Genomic DNA, 19690 nt, shown 5'->3' with positions numbered 1-19690 from the left:
CATATTTGCCAGCTCATATGGGTTACTTGAATTGTGATTGGACTGCCTATCTGAGTTACGATCTTTAGTTTTCGAGCTCATGAGAAGAATGCTTTACGATGCATATGGCAGCTGGGACTGCAGGCGCAGGCATCAATACTTAGCCGATATGATCGATGCCTATGGGCGCTCGATGGGGATGAAGCTCAGCCGGCGATATCCCTCGATGAGCGCCCCGGTTGGAACTCATCGAGAAAGATGGGGCGAGATAAGCTTGTTATGAAGGGTAGGCCTTTCGTTGATATCACCTAATCGGGTAGTACTTCGCCGTTCGCACAGGCGACGATCGAGGATGCGACAGACTAGGTTATGTCAGGTGGGTCATATTGTTCATGTGACACTTGGCCGTGAGATTAGGGGCATTATGAATCTGCTACTCTCAAACGCGACCTGTAAGTACAATCCAGTGGTGAAAATGGTCTTGATTTTGTTGTGTGGAATGCTACGCAGTCCGTGTGGTATAATATAGTTACACTGGGTCAGCTTGAGGCTACGCTCCCGAAGTTGCTCATCGAGGGAGAATGTTAGAGTATCTCGGTGGAAACAACATAGTTAGAGTCCGATATATCCATGCAACCTTACTAGAGGCATGCCTTTGAGGACAATCGCACAATTTTACGGGTACAATCGATCCAGGCAACACAGTGAGCCTCAAGGCTACAGAAAACCCGTAATACTTGACGATTTTGCCATTCATCCATAAAAAGAAAGCCATAATGCGCATCTAGAAAGGGCACAAGGATGAGCTGAAGATGCAAATCCATGGCAATAGCGGTAGACATAAATGGATATTTTGGCGTTCAGGAGCTCCGCACCTTTGCGAGTTCACTGTACGGAAAGAGGGGAAAACAGAAACATATAATTCGAATCAGTAAAGACTGCAAGGGGGAAATGAGGGATGTGGCAGAAGTGGATCGAAAATACCCATACCCATACCTCTGCGATGTAGTCGATTTAAATAGCGAATGACTGGGTGGTAACCGAACTCCCTCGAAAAGAGGAGGCCATGGAGAAAATAAACACAAAATACAACAACCACGCCGTCATTGGTAGAGAACAATAAGCTTCCTAGATAATATAATCAGATGTACCAATTACAAAGTAATTGAACCGACTGGGGGGGGGGGAGTACGTACCAGGGAAGTACAAATAGAACTAGCCCACCAATGAAAGTTAGTTTGAATCTATCTATATCGGCTAAGTAGTGTATCTAGATGATGTCGCAAATAAAGGTATGCTACCGACTGTACTGCTTATATGCGCTATCCCACAGGTGAATTTATTTGTTGAAGCCAACGTGCATAATCAGCGTAATCATTAGCTCAGGTAAATTCGTGGTACTTGGGCATTTTAATTGGCCTATAGCATCATGAGCCCATCTGCGCCTAAGAGGATTATACAAATTGAATCATTTTCCTCATACTAGATAATCATAGAAAGTAGAATACAATATGGATCAAAATACAGAGCATATCGTCGGAATAGGCATAACGTCATCCATCATTTGTCTCAGACCATTACTGGATCCCGTTCCTCTGCCCCACCGAGCCACTTGACCCAAGCAACTTTCAAATGGGCCCGGGGAGAATAAGAAAACGGCTTGCCCTCATTATCGAACTTGGACTGAATGCGAATTTGCACCGTACGGTGGACGTTGACACCGTTGCGCTTCTGATTTTTGATGACACGAGGTCCTCCAAGATTAATTCTAAACATTTCATCAGATACTAAGCATGACTAATAGGTTGATTCGCACTCACGCAAAAAACCGTCTCCAGCTCCTATCCTTTTTCCTCCAGACCTAGTGGAAGCGCACGGATTAGCTATAGTACAGCTCAGTTAAACTGACCGCTTACCTGTTTGACGGGAATGACCTCTAGAATCCACCACCACCAATTCAAGGCTAGTTGGTCGTATACAGGACTCAAGGAATCTTTGAAATCCTCGACTTCTTCGCTAATAAACGGCTCTCTCTCCTCGCGCGAGTCAGGACCAAAATCTCGAAGTTCGTGACCTAGTCTTCGCCCGAACCAAGGAATATAGGGCTCCTCGGGATTGACCTTGTGGGAGAGCTGCGTGTGTTCGCGATCAGTAATCGAATTATAGGGCGTGTATTTTTTCGCATTGGGGAGGCGAGGGTCATTGATGTCCAAAACAGCTGCATCCTTATAACCTGGGTGATTGGCGTTGAACTTTGGGTCATTCGACGAATCCGGGAGGGGAAGGCGCGAATATGCAGGAAGAAGGGGTTCGGAGCGGCGTTCGTTGAGCGGAGGTGTAGGTGGGACACTCTTGGGTAGCTCTTCAAATGACATGATTGGTGGTGGACGGGCGAGAACCTTGGGCCACAGGCTTTCCGGAGAGATACCAATATCTTCCAACAGGTTAGAATGGAACATGATGCCTGTGTTAACTTTAGTTCGCATGTACGTAATAGTAAGTCAGGCTATACTTACCAGTATTGCACTTGAAACATTGGCGGACCATCCACCGCAGAGAAATACGAGCGAGCGAGTACCGTTCTCCGTTCTTGACAGATCCGCCACCCACGTCTGTATGAGCTCCAGAGAACCAAACCTCTGGAGTACATTTTAGCCACATCATACCACAAAAAACAGTAGCCTCAGACTCACCCTCAACGTCGGTCTCATTCCGTTCTACTCGCTGCCCACCGATGGCATGTACGACGTGCGGCTCGTTTCTCTTGACCTTACGTTTCTTCAACTTTTCCGATCCGTTTATCCTCTCATCCATAATAATTGGTTGTTCATCGTTATAGCCAGGCGGATACACCCCTGACCCGTCGACCGTTTTTCGACGCCTTGCCTCCAGGCTGTCTCCTGTATTGTTTCCGTACCAGACACTGTTGGCGACATATCCGCCCATGCTACCGACGACTCCAGCCACACTTCCAACGGCACCAGTCACCGAGCCCGTCATGGATCCAACCGCACCACCAATGGATTCGACCATACTGGATCCGTAACCAAACAAATTTGCGTTCTTCTGTTCCAAGGCCTGCCTCTTGAGTTTTTCGCGCTTCTTTTTGGAAAGGTACTCTTCGCGGTGAGGAGCAGCTAATGCAGCGTCCTCATCCGAAGTCCTGCCCCATAGATTCGCCTTGAATTTGGCTCGGCGTTCGTCGAGGGCGACTGCGTGTCTAAAGTTTCTCACGACATAATTCGACTTGGCAAAGGGAAGTTCGTGAGGAAGAAGCCCTGTCAAGGTATATTGATACGTTGAGTAGTCTTATCACGGAGACAAAATACTTACCAACACTGTTGACGGTATCAAAAAGGCCCATGAAGTGAATTTCGACATCAATCGAAAACGCCTGTTTGAATCCATTGCTCATTTCCCATCCTTCTTTGTCGTCCCGCTGATACATATGATATGCGAATGGAACTTGTTGATAGTTGAATGGCGGAAGTAATCCGACCTGTACCAAAAGGTATTAGCGCGGATTCAACAATTCATACATGACACGCACTTTGTGGAGCATACCAGCCAAAGCACGTGCAGTGTATGCGCCTCGCGAGAACCCGAAAAGACAAATCTATGATCGAGGTTAGGAAAATCGGCCAATGAACCCGTAGCTCCACATACTTTGTCTCCTTCGATATCTGATCGCAGGAATATTAGCTCGGCTTTGGAAAGTACGATACTAAAATACTCACAGTTCTGCATTAGGAACTCGTAACCGTCTGACGTCACAATAGTCATTTCGCGTGAGTATGACGAAGACGAATAAAGACGCACCAGTAACGTGATCCCTCAATCCATGGGCAATTGCCATATCAGCCGCTTTAGAGAGTGCGATGGCAATAGGTGTAACAAAATGTTTGCTCGATGTTCCAATTCCAGCTTGGTAGTATACCATTTGCTTATTTCGTCGTCCTTTTTCAGAAGCTGGAAAACTGGACGATATTCGAGTTCTTGGAGAGTATGCAAGTGAGATGGAGCCTTGAGGCTAGTCTATTTTAGGACTTACATCTTGATCGAACTGGTCTCCCGTACTAATTGAGGGATGGTTAATGAACGTGGGTTAATAAAGCGCAGTCCCACTTACCCATCGAAGCACAAGACCTATACCAGGGTGAGTGGTACTGTAAGCGCGTAGATTCGAAGATAACTGACCAAAGTGCGACTCTCATGACGGTCAGGTATTACTTGTGGGAAGCTCACAGTTGACTCGCGCTGAGGAGCGTGAGGGCGGGAATGGCCTCCGTCTCCATTTATAAGTTGCCTGATATCTGGCGCCGATGTAGAGGGGACGAGGTGTTCGAACCCAGATTCAGGAGACGCGGTCAGGGCAGTTTCACTTCCCGTTCGTTCCCCTTTATTCAAATAATCGGACGTCAGAGACATCGAATGTATCTCTAGTAGCTTCAGGAGAGTCGACTACCTGGTGGAGGGAGGTGGGCGAGCCAGACATGATTGGGAGGGTGGTGGAAATCTGCGCGTCTTCCCAGGTCCATAAAATGCTTGGTCGCTTCAAATGATTACGTTGGCCTTGACACCTCCCGAGGATTCTCGACCCTGATATTCGCATCCGAGTTTGACATCTAGCGTGCCACTCTATATATGGGCATATTAAGGTGCCCTATGACATCGTTGTATTCCTGGCGCCACTCGTGAGGAAGCTAACACGATATTATGGCAGGCTAGTTTGACGTCAGAATACCCATCCAGTAACACTTCGACCTGGTGAAACCGACCGGGAGCGAGAAAGACAGTAATCGCGGGATTGATTTTGTGTAGGACCCTGTCTTGGAGTAATACCCACGTGTTCGAGGACTGAAAGCCCCATACCATCCTAGCTTCTATGGTCCTTAAAATGGGTCCCCTCTTTGTATTTTTATCATTCACGGTGATTATATTGCTCAGATCCGATGTATGGACGTCACCCCGACTGCTCTGAAGTAATACAATCGTCATTGAACAGTGATCATTAGTATATTAGTAAGGGAGAGAAACAGAGATAGCCTAGCTATAGGATCTACAATAATGCGACACGTTTTCTTCAAAGCGTGTCATGAATCAATAAAATGTTCGCCATTTGAAGCATCAGCGCGATAAGAACATGGGATCCGCTGAATTTTTCCTATTGATAATTACTTTCCAGTACTAGAACTTTCCGGGGATTTGTACTGAGCTTGTTATATGGGTCAAATTTACCCGCCTTCAGGATTCGTCTACTTGTTGTATACCAGTTTCCTCTTACATGAACCTGCGAGATATTGGTAAACAGCATTCTGTGCCGAGACTTCTAATCGAGACTAAGCTTTGAACCAAATCAATTGTCCACCGCTCTTCCTTGATCGAGGTAATTGTCGATCCTATATAAGGTGTCATATAACCTCGTAATATGGGGCCCACGGGTACTTTCAATATAATTACATGCGCATGATCTGTCCCCAACGTGAGAATTTTTAGGCCATCCATACGACAAAGTCCTCACAATTCGGACCTGGCGATTCGTGATGAGATCCGGGCGCAGCTACAGAGATAAACATACAAAACCGACCACATATAACATAAAAAGCGATGTGACATATCAGTTTGTAAATATATACACGCATAGACTGAGAAAATACAGATATTCCACTAGCTGCGGGGTGAGAGATGCCGTTGATGGTACCTGTGAAGAGCGCCTCGGCAATCATAGGCCACCAAAACAAGTAGATAGATATGCTTAGAACAAGCCAGCTAGGTTTATCGGCAGCTATCATGATGATTCGAGTAGCACGAGGCTAACTTGGCGAGGGTATTGTCCACTAATTAGGGTTAGATGGTCGTGGGTAGGTCACATGCACAACACGAGGCTCTTATCGTTTGTATCGACTTTCCTACTAAATTACGTTTGGTTAATTTGGATGTCCGAGGAATCGCCACGTCGCACGTTGTGGGTGCGTTGCTTGACCACGGGGTTCACGAAACGTGTTTGCCCCATATGGTTTAAGTCCATCGTCCCGGCGCCTGTGGCCGCAGCGCTGACTCGTTGACCTGTCCCGTCCTCTTTTGTACGCACATTAAAAGCTACCATTTCACCTGGCACATACATAGATTCAGTACTCCCAGTACCGATGGCGGTGCATGTGTCGCGATCATGAGTAAGGTTATGAGCTGTACAAGGGGCGCTTATCAGCGCTTACAAATTGATGATAATTTATGGGTCTCTTCCTCTCGGGTATCTGTCCAGAGCGAGGGCCATGATTAAATCTGTCTACCCACTCTCTGCCTCATCCTATGGAACAGTCCCGTCCACTCTCCCTTGCAGAACTGATCGCACGAGCCAGGCCGACGGGCTATAGTGTGAAGGAGAATTTAAAACGTCGTTGCATATTGCTTTGGGGGAAGTTAAAGCTGGACAGAGCGCTAAGGATACGGGAGACATTGAATGGGCGTTTGTTCATTTTGCTAAAGCCCACATCCTAGCTGAAGAGCTCCCACACACCCAAGGTATTCCATATTAGAGCCCTTTTTTCAGAATGCTGTAATTTCGGTGCTTATCTCAATCATCTAGTGGCGGGTCCGCACTGACTGGAGTGAGTTTATTAGAAAGGACATGAAGTAGAAACCTGGCTTGAAGAGACGAGGGCTCTGATCAAGCGCAGAATCTTAGCATGGGAGAACCGACATTCGGACGTCCCATCCATCCCTCGTCCTCGAGTGTATTCTGATTCGGGCGTTAATCGAGTTCGGCCTCGTCTCAAAACTTCGTAAGGGAGCTCACCTGTTATCTCCTAGTCGTTCAGATCCTCCCTTGCCAACCTCTCCCAGTGACAAGTCCTCAGTACGTGGACATAAGCGAGCCTCTTCCGATATATACCCAACTTCATCGAGAGACCCAAACCAAGATCCGGCGCCTAGTGCCCGCCATGGGACATTATCTACAAATATCCGAGCCCAAACAAATACGGATTCGCCATCCCAATCTTCGCAACCGGGCCCGCCATACCGGTAGGCGCCGGTATTAAAACGACGGATCAACCAAAATATGCTCAACCTACGCCGATAATCGTCATTCGAAAAGCAACCGAATCCTTGGAAAACCTCGAAGATATAACTCCGGTGGAGTCCACCAAATCTATTGATGGGCCGGCCTCGAGCGTTGCAGCAGAGGAGGAAAATACAGTACCCTCCCTAATTTTCACAGATTATCCCGAAGGACCCGACCCAAGCCTATCCAGCCCTGAAGATCCGATTAGTATTCTAACTCCCAAGGACTCGGTCGCCTCTCCAGTAGTAGAAATATATCGAGACCCGATGGGGCCTGCAAGTCCGGGTTTATTCGATAGCACAAGAGTTAGGACATTGAGCGAAACGCATGGAACTGCGGCTGTCGATGCTAAGACCCCGGTTTCACCGGAACAGAGACCATTATCATGCCCACCGGTCGTGACGGATCAATTTGCGAATAAACGGAACAATCTGCCGAAACAACTTCGCCTGCCACTGACAACGTGACAACTGGGACCGTGTCTGAGTTTTTCGCCGCCCCACTTGCACTCGAGGAGGCACTTATGAAAGGCATGGATGTCTCATCGGATCCCGAACACCCCGAGTCAATCGCCAAAATGGAGGAAGAAGCTGTATCTTATCTGGAGTTGGAGCAATTTGAAAGGGCCACTAATATCCTTCTTGAAGTTCTGAAGCTACGGTGCCGCATACAAGGAGAAAGTCACCTCTTCACGATTCAAACCATGTCCAACCTTGGCATAGGATACGAAGGCCAAGGGAAACTTGACCAGGCGATTGAGGTTCTTCTTGTGACATTGAAGCAATTAAAGCATAGTCATTCCGCTACGAATCTGAGGTTTCAAAGGTCCATAAAAGAGCGCCTGGAAGAACTGACAAAAAGACATGAAGAGGCGAAACGGATGATGAATCGTGCGGTCTTCTAATTTGAAGAGGTATGGGCCGAGACGTAACAACTCGCTGGACCAGATTGCTACTAGAGTGCGCTTCGACGAGGACTTGCCCCTTCATATCGATGTAAACACGGTACGTATTCCTTATCGCTTCTCAAAGCCGAAATTCTTACAAAAAAAATGTCTGTCGGTTATGAAAGACTCCAGAAGCAATTATGGCCCACCTCACGAATCGGCGGTGTCCTAATCTAACCGAGCTTCTTGATACACTAGAGTGTAGCAAGGTTCCGGTCAATCGTGGAGGATTCGGTGACATTTGGCAAGGAAAGCTTACCGATGGCCGCTCAATTGCTATGAAACGTATATATCAAGGAGAAAGGAAACTAAACAAAGTAGGTGTCAATTCGTGAACTTTGGCGATCAAAAGTACCTTATCCATTTGTTCAGCGGTTGGCTCAAGAATTATATGCCTGGTCCAAAGCGAATCATCAGAACGTTTTGGAGTTACTGGGCCTAGCTTACTACAAGGACTACTTGGTAATGGTTTCTCCATGGATGCGGTACGGGAGCGTGCACGAGTATTTAGAAAAGCACCCAGAGTCAAACCGCTTACATCTGGTATGTGCATATTCCGCCTTGTATGCTACTTGACCTGAGCCCGAATCATTGGATTTAGGCTATTCAAGTAGCGGACGGTATCGAGCACTTGCATCGGATCGGAATGGCAAGCTATCATTTTAAGTCCAGCTAGACGCAGATACTTACCTTATGGTACTCCTCAGGTACATGGCGATCTGAAAGCGGTACGTAATTGTTCATTAGGTTTGAGGTTCTTCAAGGTAAAATGCTAAGAGCGAGAAGCAAAATATTTTTGTCTCAGATGAAGGGGTTCTGAAAGTTGGCGACTTCGGACTTGCAGTGATGCTGGGCGAACGAAGTGTGGCGTTCCAACCATCTACCACCGTTGGTCCTCTAGGTACAATTAGATGGATGGTGCGCATCATTCTTGCTGATTTGGGCTACACTGAAGCGACGACCACCTCACTAGGCCCCCGAGCTTTTTGATGAGTCAGGAAGGTACAATATAAGCATGAAGAGTGATATCTACTCTCTGGGAATGGTAAGCCTTAGATTTGTCAAAAGCAAGAAGGCGCCCAAGTCTCATGAATTTATTTACAGACAATCTATGTGGGAAACATTCCACTTCTTATTAAAATCTCTAGACTGAGAGATTATTGGAATAGGAAATCGTATCTTGCCGTCTACCGTTCTGGGAATTCGACACCCCAATGAAGGTTATGGTAGCCGTATGTATGCGTAAACAAATTCCGACATCCCCGCCACAAGTCAAGTCCATGGGTAAGAGAGGCTCGATATTGTGGGATATACTCTGCAGATGCTGGGATCATGATCCTCAAAAACGGCCTACTGCCAACCAGGTGCTGAGAGAAGTATGTCCAACCCGATAAGTTGTAAGGTTCCCCGAGCCTAACAAAACCGATTTTGTAGATGCACAAAGTTGCAAGCCACTGAAGTTCAACAACTAATTCTGTAACGATTCAGTATATGCCTTGATCTATGGTATCCTCTCATATGTAACCTGTCAAACATGCCCCCTCTTTAGCACGTGTATTATAGTGTTCTATCCCATATTATATGCTAACCTACACTCAAAACTTCTACTTTTTTCATACTCAGGCTTGTTACTCAACACAAGGATGCTTGCCTCTCCTATATCAGCAGAATTTATATCGTTCGGACGTATGTATAGTTCTCTGCAAATAAATTTGGAGTACATAATCGCATGAAGGATATTGTATGCGAAACAGCTAGGCAGGTCTAACAGTCCTAGTGCGTAACTACTGAAGGGATTCTTTATATCTGTAATAGACCTATTACAATATGTTTCATATTTGATCTCATTCGATAGTTATCGTTTGAACGAAAGTTTGCCATATATACTTACGTACGTACGCGTATCAAAGGCTATGCATGATTACGTCATTTATGAAACCTACCTTCCATCCACCACTTTCTATTGGCAAGGGCCAGCTCACACGCCCCCCACAACGCTCCATTCGCTCTGAGGCCTCTCAAAATTATAAAATATGATATCGTCTTAGTTTCCACTTGCTCATCCAGTACGCCTCTGCATGAGGACATGATTCGTTCTAGTTAGGCTTCGTAGGGTAGGTATTCACCATGACAAAAACCGCTAGGGAGAGAGGGGCTTCAACTGACTTTGAATGTCACAGAAGTTCGACTGAATAGTTATATTGGTACAACGAGTGAGTTTGTTGAGGAACTTTGAACGAATGGGCAATTATAATAATAACACTTGAACTTATTCAGTGAGATCGACGGCCTTGGGGGAAACCTCCCTGTTTCCACCATAAAATTCGCACCAGCTTGGGTACATTGTGAGGATCGCCGCGCTGGGAGGTAATGGTGCATCTACATGCCTATCATTAGCGTTGCGTTAAGAGTATCTAACCGTGAGTCTTGACGAAAGCCCACAAGCCTATCAAACATTCGCATAGCCTGTACCCCGTGACCATGGCCATGATTATCAGTCTTTGAATCTTTGGTCTGTATCGATATATCGCCGCCAAATACTAGCTTCTTCGAAATCATTTTTTCTTCTCATTCGTATCCCAGCTTCCAAAAGGTTTGGCTCCAGAATATAACCATTGAAATCAGCCAACAGTTGGTTTGTCTGATTTATTATCATTATCTCTTTTGGAGAAATCACTCATGTTTTTAATTTGGGTTTCTAAAGATAATTCGGGGGAGTATTTGGCCAAGAGGGCATTCCCATCGGCAGTAAAATCACGTTATCGCAAATAACCTCCAGGCTATCAGGGTTATCGGTTTGACTTGATACTATAAAAGAGTAGTTGCGGTTCCACTTACCCCCATACATAGTCGTAAAATAAAAATCGACAATTGAACTCGATCACTTTCGCAACGACAACATAGAACCCGTGGATGGTTGCGAAACTCCAGAAGAGCGGTAGATAAGTATCGAATAGACCCACAGGGATCACAACGCCCAACCTATATGACAGTGAGTAGAAGGGCTGCTAGAGGTAGAGGGCACATATAATGTCTCTAAGTTTCTAAGCTTTCTAAGTAGGAGATAACAGAGAACGAAATGACCGTGCATTTTGGACCAAGAATCTTGATATAGTACTCCCTCAAGTCTTTGGGATTTGCTATCGACGGTTGAAGACCTTCCGAAATATTGTACCGCCCCATGTATGAACAACTCATGTGTGGCTCGTGTTCGTATTTCAAGGGCATGGATTTCCCCTTCAGAGTAAGTTTGCTTTGTTTTCTCCGATGTATTCCCTGTCCGAGGACTAACATGAGTTAAAGTTGAGCAGCCCTTGAACTGCCAGTTGTCTGCTGTTCTCCCCTCAACGCCATGGCCTCGATTATTATTGGCTGGATGCAGGCTTCTTTCAGCCGCATTTGGGTTTACACACCCATCAGGAATTACCTCAAGGAGAAGTGGGGCGCGCTGGTGAGCTCCATTTGGTGGTTTCACCCGTTGCCCTTTAGTCGATTTACTAACTCCACATTACTTATAAACGTGCAAACCACGTAGTTTATTATATGAAAAAATAAGCACTTCGGGGTTGATTATTCATGGCAATCTTGCGGGGAGAGTTGCCCCAAGGGGCACCCTCGGTCCGACCCCTTTGAAGCAAGAGAAGACCGTTTGTGTTCGACATACAACCTGGAGTTAGATTGTCGTCCACGTTCGTAAATCGTGTGGGGGCAACGCTATTGTAGTGAGCACGGTCGTGAGCGGAAAGAGCAAACGCACTACTAATACCAATAATCCCGGGCTCACCAGCCATTTGCGCCGGTGTAGGTACGTGCAACTAACATTATGCGAGCCCTATGACCATGGTACTGCCGCTCCTCCAAGTCATCCAAACCGAAAATGATGGTTTCCGGTTTAATTTGGAATTTGGAATGACTCCCGGGCCGGTAAAAGTGTGGTTGTTTATTAACCCAAGATTTCCAGTGTGATGATCGCTCGAATTTCTTGCTCTAAATAGCTGTAAATGGGATCGTTCCTAATTTATAAAGTTCACATAGCCTTGGAATTCAGTCCGAATATTCTGGGCCGTAGCTCGACCTTCGACTAGCTCCCCGCAAAGCGTTGCGAGTGGCAGGGCCGTCCTACATTAGGTAAGCATATGGGGCCCCCGGCTTATCGTTGCCACGTTGTGCCGGGGCGTTTTTCCCGTACGTACAACCACTGACAAATGCGGAGCTTATAACCAACACCCGATTTTCGCCGTTTCTCTCTAGCCGCTCCCAACTATGTTACCCCTAGATCTTATTTATTCTATCGTCGACTATTGTTCCTTTGACGATCTCGTTTCACTATGTTTACTGGACAAGTATTTTCACCGGGCTATAATTCACCTTCTCTATAAAGATGTCTATCTTGAACACACCAAATCCACAGGCCTTTTCTGTAGGACTATGGTCGAAGGGCGACCCGAACTACGCGCTTTTCCGAAATCCCTTACCATATGTACCCCTATGAGCCACATGAAGGAGATCGACACGCCTTTAGCCAACTCAATCCGTGCTGCACTAGAACTGACTGCCAATTTGGCCGACTTGACCCTTTCAGTAACAGCAAGCAACTTTATGACGATCTTCAAAGGGTCGAAGTACACATTTACGCTTCGAAGTTTGACAGCCCCTTTGCACGCAAGCGCTGGATTTGCCGATTTTTTGAATAGCCAGAAGCGACTTAAAGAATTCAACGTTCTCCCTGCTGCCCGCGGCCTTTTACTCCAACGAATCCACCCCGACGCATTCCCCGAGCTTCACGCTTTATCCTGCAACTTTCAGGCATTGACCTATCTTATCCCTTCACGTCCACTAAGCCGAATCGCATGTACCAAGCTGTTGACAACGGAATTCGAGGCGTTTGGGGATCTCCTGACACGCTCTGCAGTTCCTATTATGAGCGTAGATGTCGTCTTGGTTCGACCGCGGAGCTCTATGTTGGGCGTTGTACAAGCATTCCTTCAGAGCCTGGAAGGCGTTTCAAGCAGCATTGAACATTTGTCCATCACTTTGTCCTTTCCCCTAGATTTTGTCTCAAAGCATAACTCAATTTATGCGAGGCTCAAGGTTAGTGTATGTGCTTCTGGATGCCGGACCTAAAGTTGACCTATATGGCTCAGCAACGAAGGTCTACATTTGAGGGTTTCTCAGAAATCAGAACCGCAGTTGCCCAGTTCTATCGGATCAAATCGTTCAGTCTTGAGCACGAACGCTGCGTGAACGATGTTCCTCCTGAATTTTGTCGCTCTGTGGCTGAACTCAGTCACTTTGGGGTCTGGAAGCAATCGTCTCCAGCACTCGAGTCGTTGTCAATCTTTGGCGTAAATCATTCGTGGTAGATTCTTACTCGGCTTTATAATTGTGCTGCTTTATAGAGATTGATAATATCTATGTATGTAAATAGGGCTGGAATCCATCGGGTAATTGGTTGTTACGCTTGACCCCAAAGCGTATGCATATGGTGTCCGTGAGTACCATTAACGTTACTCCTGGGCACCAGTTGCATGACAGAAGATACAAATTGCATCCAGAAGAGACGAATGCGCTCGTAAGAAGTATTTGACTTCATTATTCATACTAAATGCCACTGAACCTTACCATAGTCCTACCTTATCCAAGGCCAGGACTTGCGCCTATCAGCCTCCAAATGGTAACGTTGACATTCATATACATTCGCAGTATACGTAGTTCAGATAGTTTCGATCTGATATACTATATCCTCTCAATAGTACAAATATAGTGGACCGAAGCATGAGATTCTGTGCACCTCGCGTTCTCTGCAGATTGGTCTGATTGAGAACCAAAACGCCCGGGCGTGACAGGGTACTTAAAGGCGCCCAGCGGTTGACCGAAACCAGGAAACGTAACCGTCACCTCCATCGTCACCTATCCAGCACTTTCATTGCTGTGACATGTCTCCTCTGCCAACAGACATAGTACTTTGCATTACCGAACACTGTCAGCTCAACCAACTATGTACGCTCTCTCTCCTAAGCAAGGCCACTTGTGGCGTCATTGCTCCAGCACTATACCGCTACGTTACTCTGAGGGATCGCAAGTCCATAGAGAGTTTTTGCAATGCTATCATCAATGGAAGGACTGGACTCCGGAGCTATCCACAAACAGTTGCTTTCCTTCCTAAGAAAACTCTCATTAAAGCCCTTAATGCACTTGTCCCACATATCAAACAGGCTCTTGGCCTTATGAACGCTCTCGTCGATCTTACACTCGGGCTCCCAGGCAAAATCATCAAGGCCATCTTCCGCGATGCTCATCCAAGTCATTCGCTTCGTAGACTCTCATGCCCCTTGGTAGCTCAAGCTGGATTTAAACGCTTTCTGCTGGAGCAATCAATGATTAAAGAATTAGTTGTAATTGGGGATGTTCGAGGTAAAATCAATGTGGGAACGCTGATTCGAAATCCTGACGAGAAGTTGTTACCTAACCTTGAATCTCTCTCTGCAAACTATGACACCCTAAATGCCCTTGTCCCTGGTCGCCCACTTAAAACTATTAGCATGGGATCCGCTATTCTTAACGTCCCTCATTTTCAAACGTTTGGTGCTGTCTTGTCTCAGTCATCGACTCCGATAGCTTCCCTTAGCGCTTGTATTTCTTGCGCGCCATTCCTTCTTGGCGCAGTGGTCAATCATCTAATCGAATCTTTGAACGAAAACCAAGTATTTCCGCATGCATTGTCGATCACATTGGTCTTTCCCGAAAAGACATCAGCTGATCATCGAGCGGTACGCTCTCATTTAATATAGTGATTTTTTATTCGCTCAATGTTCATGTATTCAGGTACATCCCCATGTCCAGGAGTGCTTACAATTAATGAAGATAGGCCAGCTTGACGGGCTTGAAAGGTTCGAGGTATCAGCTCGGGATTGCCCTTGTCCTTTAACTGTGGAGTTTCATCGCATCGCACACGAGATCGCTTTGCTTCCACGCTGGACCAATCTCTGTTCTACCTTGAAGGAAGTCACCCTTTTCGGGAAGCTCCTCGAGTAAGCTGGGTCATGTTTCTGCAGAATTCTAGCTATCATACCACCATGATTCAATTAAACAATTTGTTACATATATATATCTACCCTATTTCCAGCCATCCCAATTTTATCAAATAACCTCGAATAGCGCGGGAGCGCGCCTGTTCCTGGAGACGGCGCGCCTGGCGCGGGAAGTTCGGTTTCACTGCCACACTCGCCATTATATATTATTGGCGGCCTATGATCAGTGAATTCTTCAAAGAGCTTGATTTGTCTTCCTCCCGATGTCCACTTCACTTTCCCTTGCATTACTCTCGTTCTATCTACTGCCTGCTGTGCATGCTGCTAGTACCAGTGTAACGACAACCCCACAAAAGATTGACCCTTTCACGGATGCAAAGAACGATCCTCGTAATCGTACGTCACGTTTGCCTATTAAAGGAGGCTTATATTGATTTTCTCAATTTCGTTATATAGCTCTGAGGTATATACCCAGTAAGGAGTTGGCCTGGACAGCTTCCGTCGCATATTTCCTAGTCGTTCTAGCATCAATTGCGTGGTCTTTCAAATATCGAGCTCGCTACATGTTAACCTTGATGATTAGCGGAGCCTTGTACGCGCTTGGATTATATTTTCGCACCGGTCTGTAGTTCTTCCAGTGACTCTCGTAATGGTCTTTATTAACAACGTTATCTAATCACCAGTTTTCGCAAAAGATCCCCACAACATATCCAAGTTCATTGCTATGCACATGTTGATTGTTTTATCGCCATGTGGATTGATTGCAACGGTACTTTCTTTGTAAATTGCCCCCGGCTAGCTGATAGACGCATTGGGATAGGTGTATATGCTTCTCGGTAGATTGGCGATGTGCTTAAATGCAAATGACCTACTTTTAATCAAACCCTCCTTAATAACCAAGGTTTATGTTGTGAGTCTTGAACTATTTCAAGGCTAGTGTAGGCTCTAACTAGAGCACATCCAGGCCTCTGACATAAGTAGGCCCATCACACTAAAGCTTTTGCCAATACACTGATAGCAGTTGCCTTGAATAGTGACTCTATTGATTCAAGCAGGAGGGGGCTCTATGGGAATATCTGACTCAGAAAGTATGCGGAATATTGGATCCAAGGTGCAATATAATCTTATATGCGCATTGTATTGCTCGTACTTAACCCAGACTTATGTTCACCATTTACACCTGCATAGATGTTTTTGATTGGAATGATACTTCAATGTATCTCATTTATTAGCTACCTTATCGTGTTTGGGATTTTCATTCATCGTATGCGTGCCTGGCGTCGCCCACAATGGGAGTCCCGCCGCAGGAATCCGCTACGTCATTGGACTGCCCTTGCGATCTCCATTACCATCAGTTGTATAGGAATTTCGGTAAGCTACACGCACATCTTATGACATACATTCTTAAGAATATCTTTCTAACACGCAATTTAGATTCGAACTGTCTATCGTACTTTTGAAGCCGGGGAAGGTATGCATGGACCTCTGGCTACAACTGAATCCTACTTTTATGTGCTGGACTGCTTTCCACTCTGGATTAGTACTATGTGAGTGTCTCACATACTTGCATGCGTGGAAGTACTGAAATCACGTTAGCGCTTTCGTGTGCACGTGGCCTCCTGTATATTTAACTAACCCGGAGATCTCTGCTTCCGAGTCGGTTTTGGAGTTAAGCTCTTCGTACCCTAAGGCTTAAATATGTTGGGATAATTGCAGTAGGAGTTAGTCCGGATCCGCCGTTGTTATGCATACCACTCATGTAGTACCTGCTTTGGCGAGCGTTAAACAGCGCGCCCAATTAACTGCACCTGGTGGGATTACCCATTCCAATACTATCAAATACCATAGCGTCAAAGTATGTAGACGTGGATGCGTAGAGGTGGAAGGGATGAGTCTCAGCGTATGTGGGCACGTGCTATATGCATGCGACGGGGGAGCATACCCCCGTGTACCCCCTGCTTCAAGATCAAGGACAATAGTGATGACCGAATAGATGTCATTGCGCGAGTCTGTGAGAGTCGCAGCCTCAGAAAAGCCCCAGAAAGGTTTTGGCTCATGGATGCTTTAGGGCATAAGTAGACTAATATCGATATGTGAAGAGCCATGGCGCGCCAACTCCCACTCCGGGAGCTCTTGTTAATTATAGCTCCTCAAAATGGTATGAATAATTTCTGAATAACGGATCCGAGGACCGAACACATGCAATGAAGAGCATATTAATATTCACACACAAGGACTTCTAGACCTTCAAGGTTACGATTGAAAGATTGAAAGATTGAAAGATTGAAAGATTAAGTTATAATCGACAACCACTTCTACCTCGCAGTTAGGTCATAATCGTGTCATATTACATCTACTCTTCGCACACCTTTAGGGGAAAAAAATAATCTGGTACACCTCACTAGTTATCCTTTATTTTATCCTTGGCCCATCGAGTGCGTTTGGGGCGTGAAGTATGGTAGGAGCCCGTAAGAATATGCTATGACATCCCAGCGTCCTGCACCTGCTAATACTGGTATAATGCCAGTTGTATTAGGGGCTGTGGATCGGAGCCTGCGGAGATGCACGAGCCCAAACTCCGGCTAAATGGCTGTTTTGCGTGTCCGCAGGCTTCGTCGCAAAACGTCCATCGCACTCCGAGGCTTGGGCTTACATGCGCCATTATGATGGCCTTCACATACATACTTCTAAGTGATACCTTCGGGCTTCAATAGGAACTTGAAAATCAAATGATTGGTTTACATTCAACTGCGCGTCTACAGTAACCCGAGGCGTTGAGACCATGTGGGCAACTTCACGCCAAATCGGCGAGGTTTCATACCGCATTACTTCTTCATTCCAGCAATTTGTTTCAGAGTCGTTATCGATGGCACGAAGCAATATACACCTCCTAGTGGCTTCACGAATTGCTTTAGACCAATGGAATCCTTGTTTGGAGCTTTTGTTGAGAACGTTTTCGCGAGGGCTCTTGTTGGTGTAAGTTGTCCGATCAAAGGATCAAGCCCTGTTTCAACCCCTGCCGTCATTGGAAAGTGGGCATTATTTGCCCACACTGCCATTAATCGTTGGGCGTAAGCAACGTGGGATGTTAATGATATCAACTGGCTTACTCGTCTGTTGGAACCTGAAACCTTCATGGATATTAGACTGATAAGACACAAAGGCCAAGCCGCGATCTAGCTCCGTTATTCCGGTCAGGTTCTCCTTGTCCGTGACCTCTGGATTGATGACGAGTTAAAACACATTCTCACAGCGCATGGCTCTTACCTTTCCCATAGGCAATTCCTTGCCTGACCAGAAAATTTTTTCCAAAGCCATTGTGCTTCATGGCGTCTTCATCTTCGCGCGGGTTCATCTTGCGTATATGAGCCGAGAACGGGCATTTAGATTGATCCTGGGCTTTAAATAGGAAGTCGTTGTTTCTCATCGGATCGCTTGCCACATCAGGCTTCTCCTTAACCTCACTGTCGGGTGTCTCCAGCGGGGTCCCTATGAGGATGGAGTTAAGAGGCAGCTTGAAAGACTAAAATAATTGAAATTTGAAGATGCTAACCCATTGGCCAACGTCCAACAAATTGGGCTCCTCTTAGATCGGCTCCTTCTTCAGGTGACAATGTACGACCCCCAAAAGATTTAACGGGATTCTCTTTCAAGAAGCTTTTGAACTCTGGAACGAGTTGAGCGAGCTTTCTGAACACCAAGTAGCTCCCGTTCTTTGCCCACTCGGGGCCTTTCCGGAGAAGTATAATCTCTATATACACCAACAGGAAATCCTAAATAAAAAGGTATTCAAAAGCGGCGTATGTTTAACGACATACCTGGATCTATGGCTGATTGTCCAGGAATCCGCCGACATTTGCAAAATACGTCCTTCAGCCACGGATTAGATATTCCATCCTTCCTGGCTCGAGATGTTAATGCAGGACTGGTGTATTGTAGTTAATCTTGTTTTACTTACCAACCGAAATGCTCATGGTCCTGACGGGGTGTTAGGCCATTTCAGTAAACGTCGTTTGGATGAGTTAAATGTTGCTAACCTTGAGACTATGACGTTCCTTTGTTTGCTCATCTGCACGAACATCTCCTTGGAATTCATAAACAATCTTGATGTGCTCTCCAAGCAAATCTTTCAAGTTTTCTTTACACTTCTCAGCCGTCTCCCCAGATTCACAGGCAATAAGCAGAGTTCCATGGATTTGGTTATGGTCATTCTTGAACTCGTCTATCCACTGCGATGGCAGATTCGTGGCGTTATCTAACGGGTCCCCTAGGTCTGCAGCATCAGCCAATTGGCCCTTCTTCAGAATATCGAGTCCGGATCCTGCAGGACTCGGTGATTTATCCACGTCAAGACCCAGCTTTTGGAGACCAGTGTATGTGAATGAGATGTTCATGTTTTCGACTGGTTTCAAGTCTTTGCGCCCTGAGTCCTTCCATGCAGCTATCTTCGCTCTATCTTCGGCTACCTTACGTGTGGAGGATATTCTCCCCTCATTAAGGAGCTGAGCTTGTAGAAAGAGTTAGATAAAATAGAATGTATTTATACTATGAAAGAAACGTTGTAATAAGAAAGTAAAGACAGTACACGATAAGTGAATATAGAGGTGATGATTAGAGGGCCGAATGGGCCTCCTTATATACCTCGTATAACCCTCTGAGTCATATCAATGA

At 46.0% G+C, this 19690-nt stretch overlaps 4 protein-coding genes across 4 annotated transcripts; 2 read left to right on the top strand and 2 right to left on the bottom strand.

The window, feature by feature from the left end:
* Positions 1-1548: 1548 nt before the first annotated feature.
* Positions 1549-4407, bottom strand: RhiXN_06168 (choline transport protein; the record flags this gene model as incomplete). The annotated part of the gene is made up of 13 exons (XM_043325984.1): positions 1549-1747; positions 1800-1840; positions 1896-2443; positions 2496-2618; positions 2673-3257; positions 3313-3478; positions 3530-3595; positions 3646-3662; positions 3717-3743; positions 3799-3974; positions 4031-4042; positions 4109-4125; positions 4177-4407. 13 exons carry the CDS (start codon positions 4405-4407, stop codon positions 1549-1551), a joined length of 2208 nt encoding a protein of 735 aa, XP_043181416.1.
* Positions 4408-5915: 1508 nt separating this feature from the next.
* On the top strand, positions 5916-9206 carry RhiXN_06167 (kinesin light chain; the record flags this gene model as incomplete). The annotated part of the gene is made up of 13 exons (XM_043325983.1): positions 5916-5948; positions 6601-6761; positions 6790-6835; positions 6888-7002; positions 7076-7440; positions 7530-7937; positions 7990-8046; positions 8114-8305; positions 8361-8531; positions 8603-8716; positions 8766-8906; positions 8962-9033; positions 9093-9206. 13 exons carry the CDS (start codon positions 5916-5918, stop codon positions 9204-9206), a joined length of 1989 nt encoding a protein of 662 aa, XP_043181415.1.
* A 3045-nt stretch (positions 9207-12251) lies between these two features.
* Positions 12252-15023, top strand: RhiXN_06166 (uncharacterized protein; the record flags this gene model as incomplete). Its single annotated transcript, XM_043325982.1, has 4 exons — positions 12252-13079; positions 13133-13333; positions 13976-14758; positions 14814-15023. The coding sequence occupies 4 exons, from the start codon at positions 12252-12254 to the stop codon at positions 15021-15023; spliced, it is 2022 nt and encodes a 673-aa protein (XP_043181414.1).
* Positions 15024-17844: 2821 nt separating this feature from the next.
* Positions 17845-19413, bottom strand: RhiXN_06165 (Dyp-type peroxidase family; the record flags this gene model as incomplete). Its single annotated transcript, XM_043325981.1, has 7 exons — positions 17845-18071; positions 18130-18237; positions 18287-18508; positions 18573-18770; positions 18838-18920; positions 18978-18997; positions 19057-19413. The coding sequence occupies 7 exons, from the start codon at positions 19411-19413 to the stop codon at positions 17845-17847; spliced, it is 1215 nt and encodes a 404-aa protein (XP_043181413.1).
* Positions 19414-19690: the final 277 nt, after the last annotated feature.

The sequence above is a fragment of the Rhizoctonia solani genome, chromosome 6 (genome assembly GCF_016906535.1).
Source record: "Rhizoctonia solani chromosome 6, complete sequence".
NCBI classification, from domain to species: Eukaryota; Fungi; Basidiomycota; class Agaricomycetes; order Cantharellales; family Ceratobasidiaceae; genus Rhizoctonia; species Rhizoctonia solani.
Note: the sequence above shows the minus strand (reverse complement) of the source record. Positions and strands in the feature narration are given on the sequence as shown.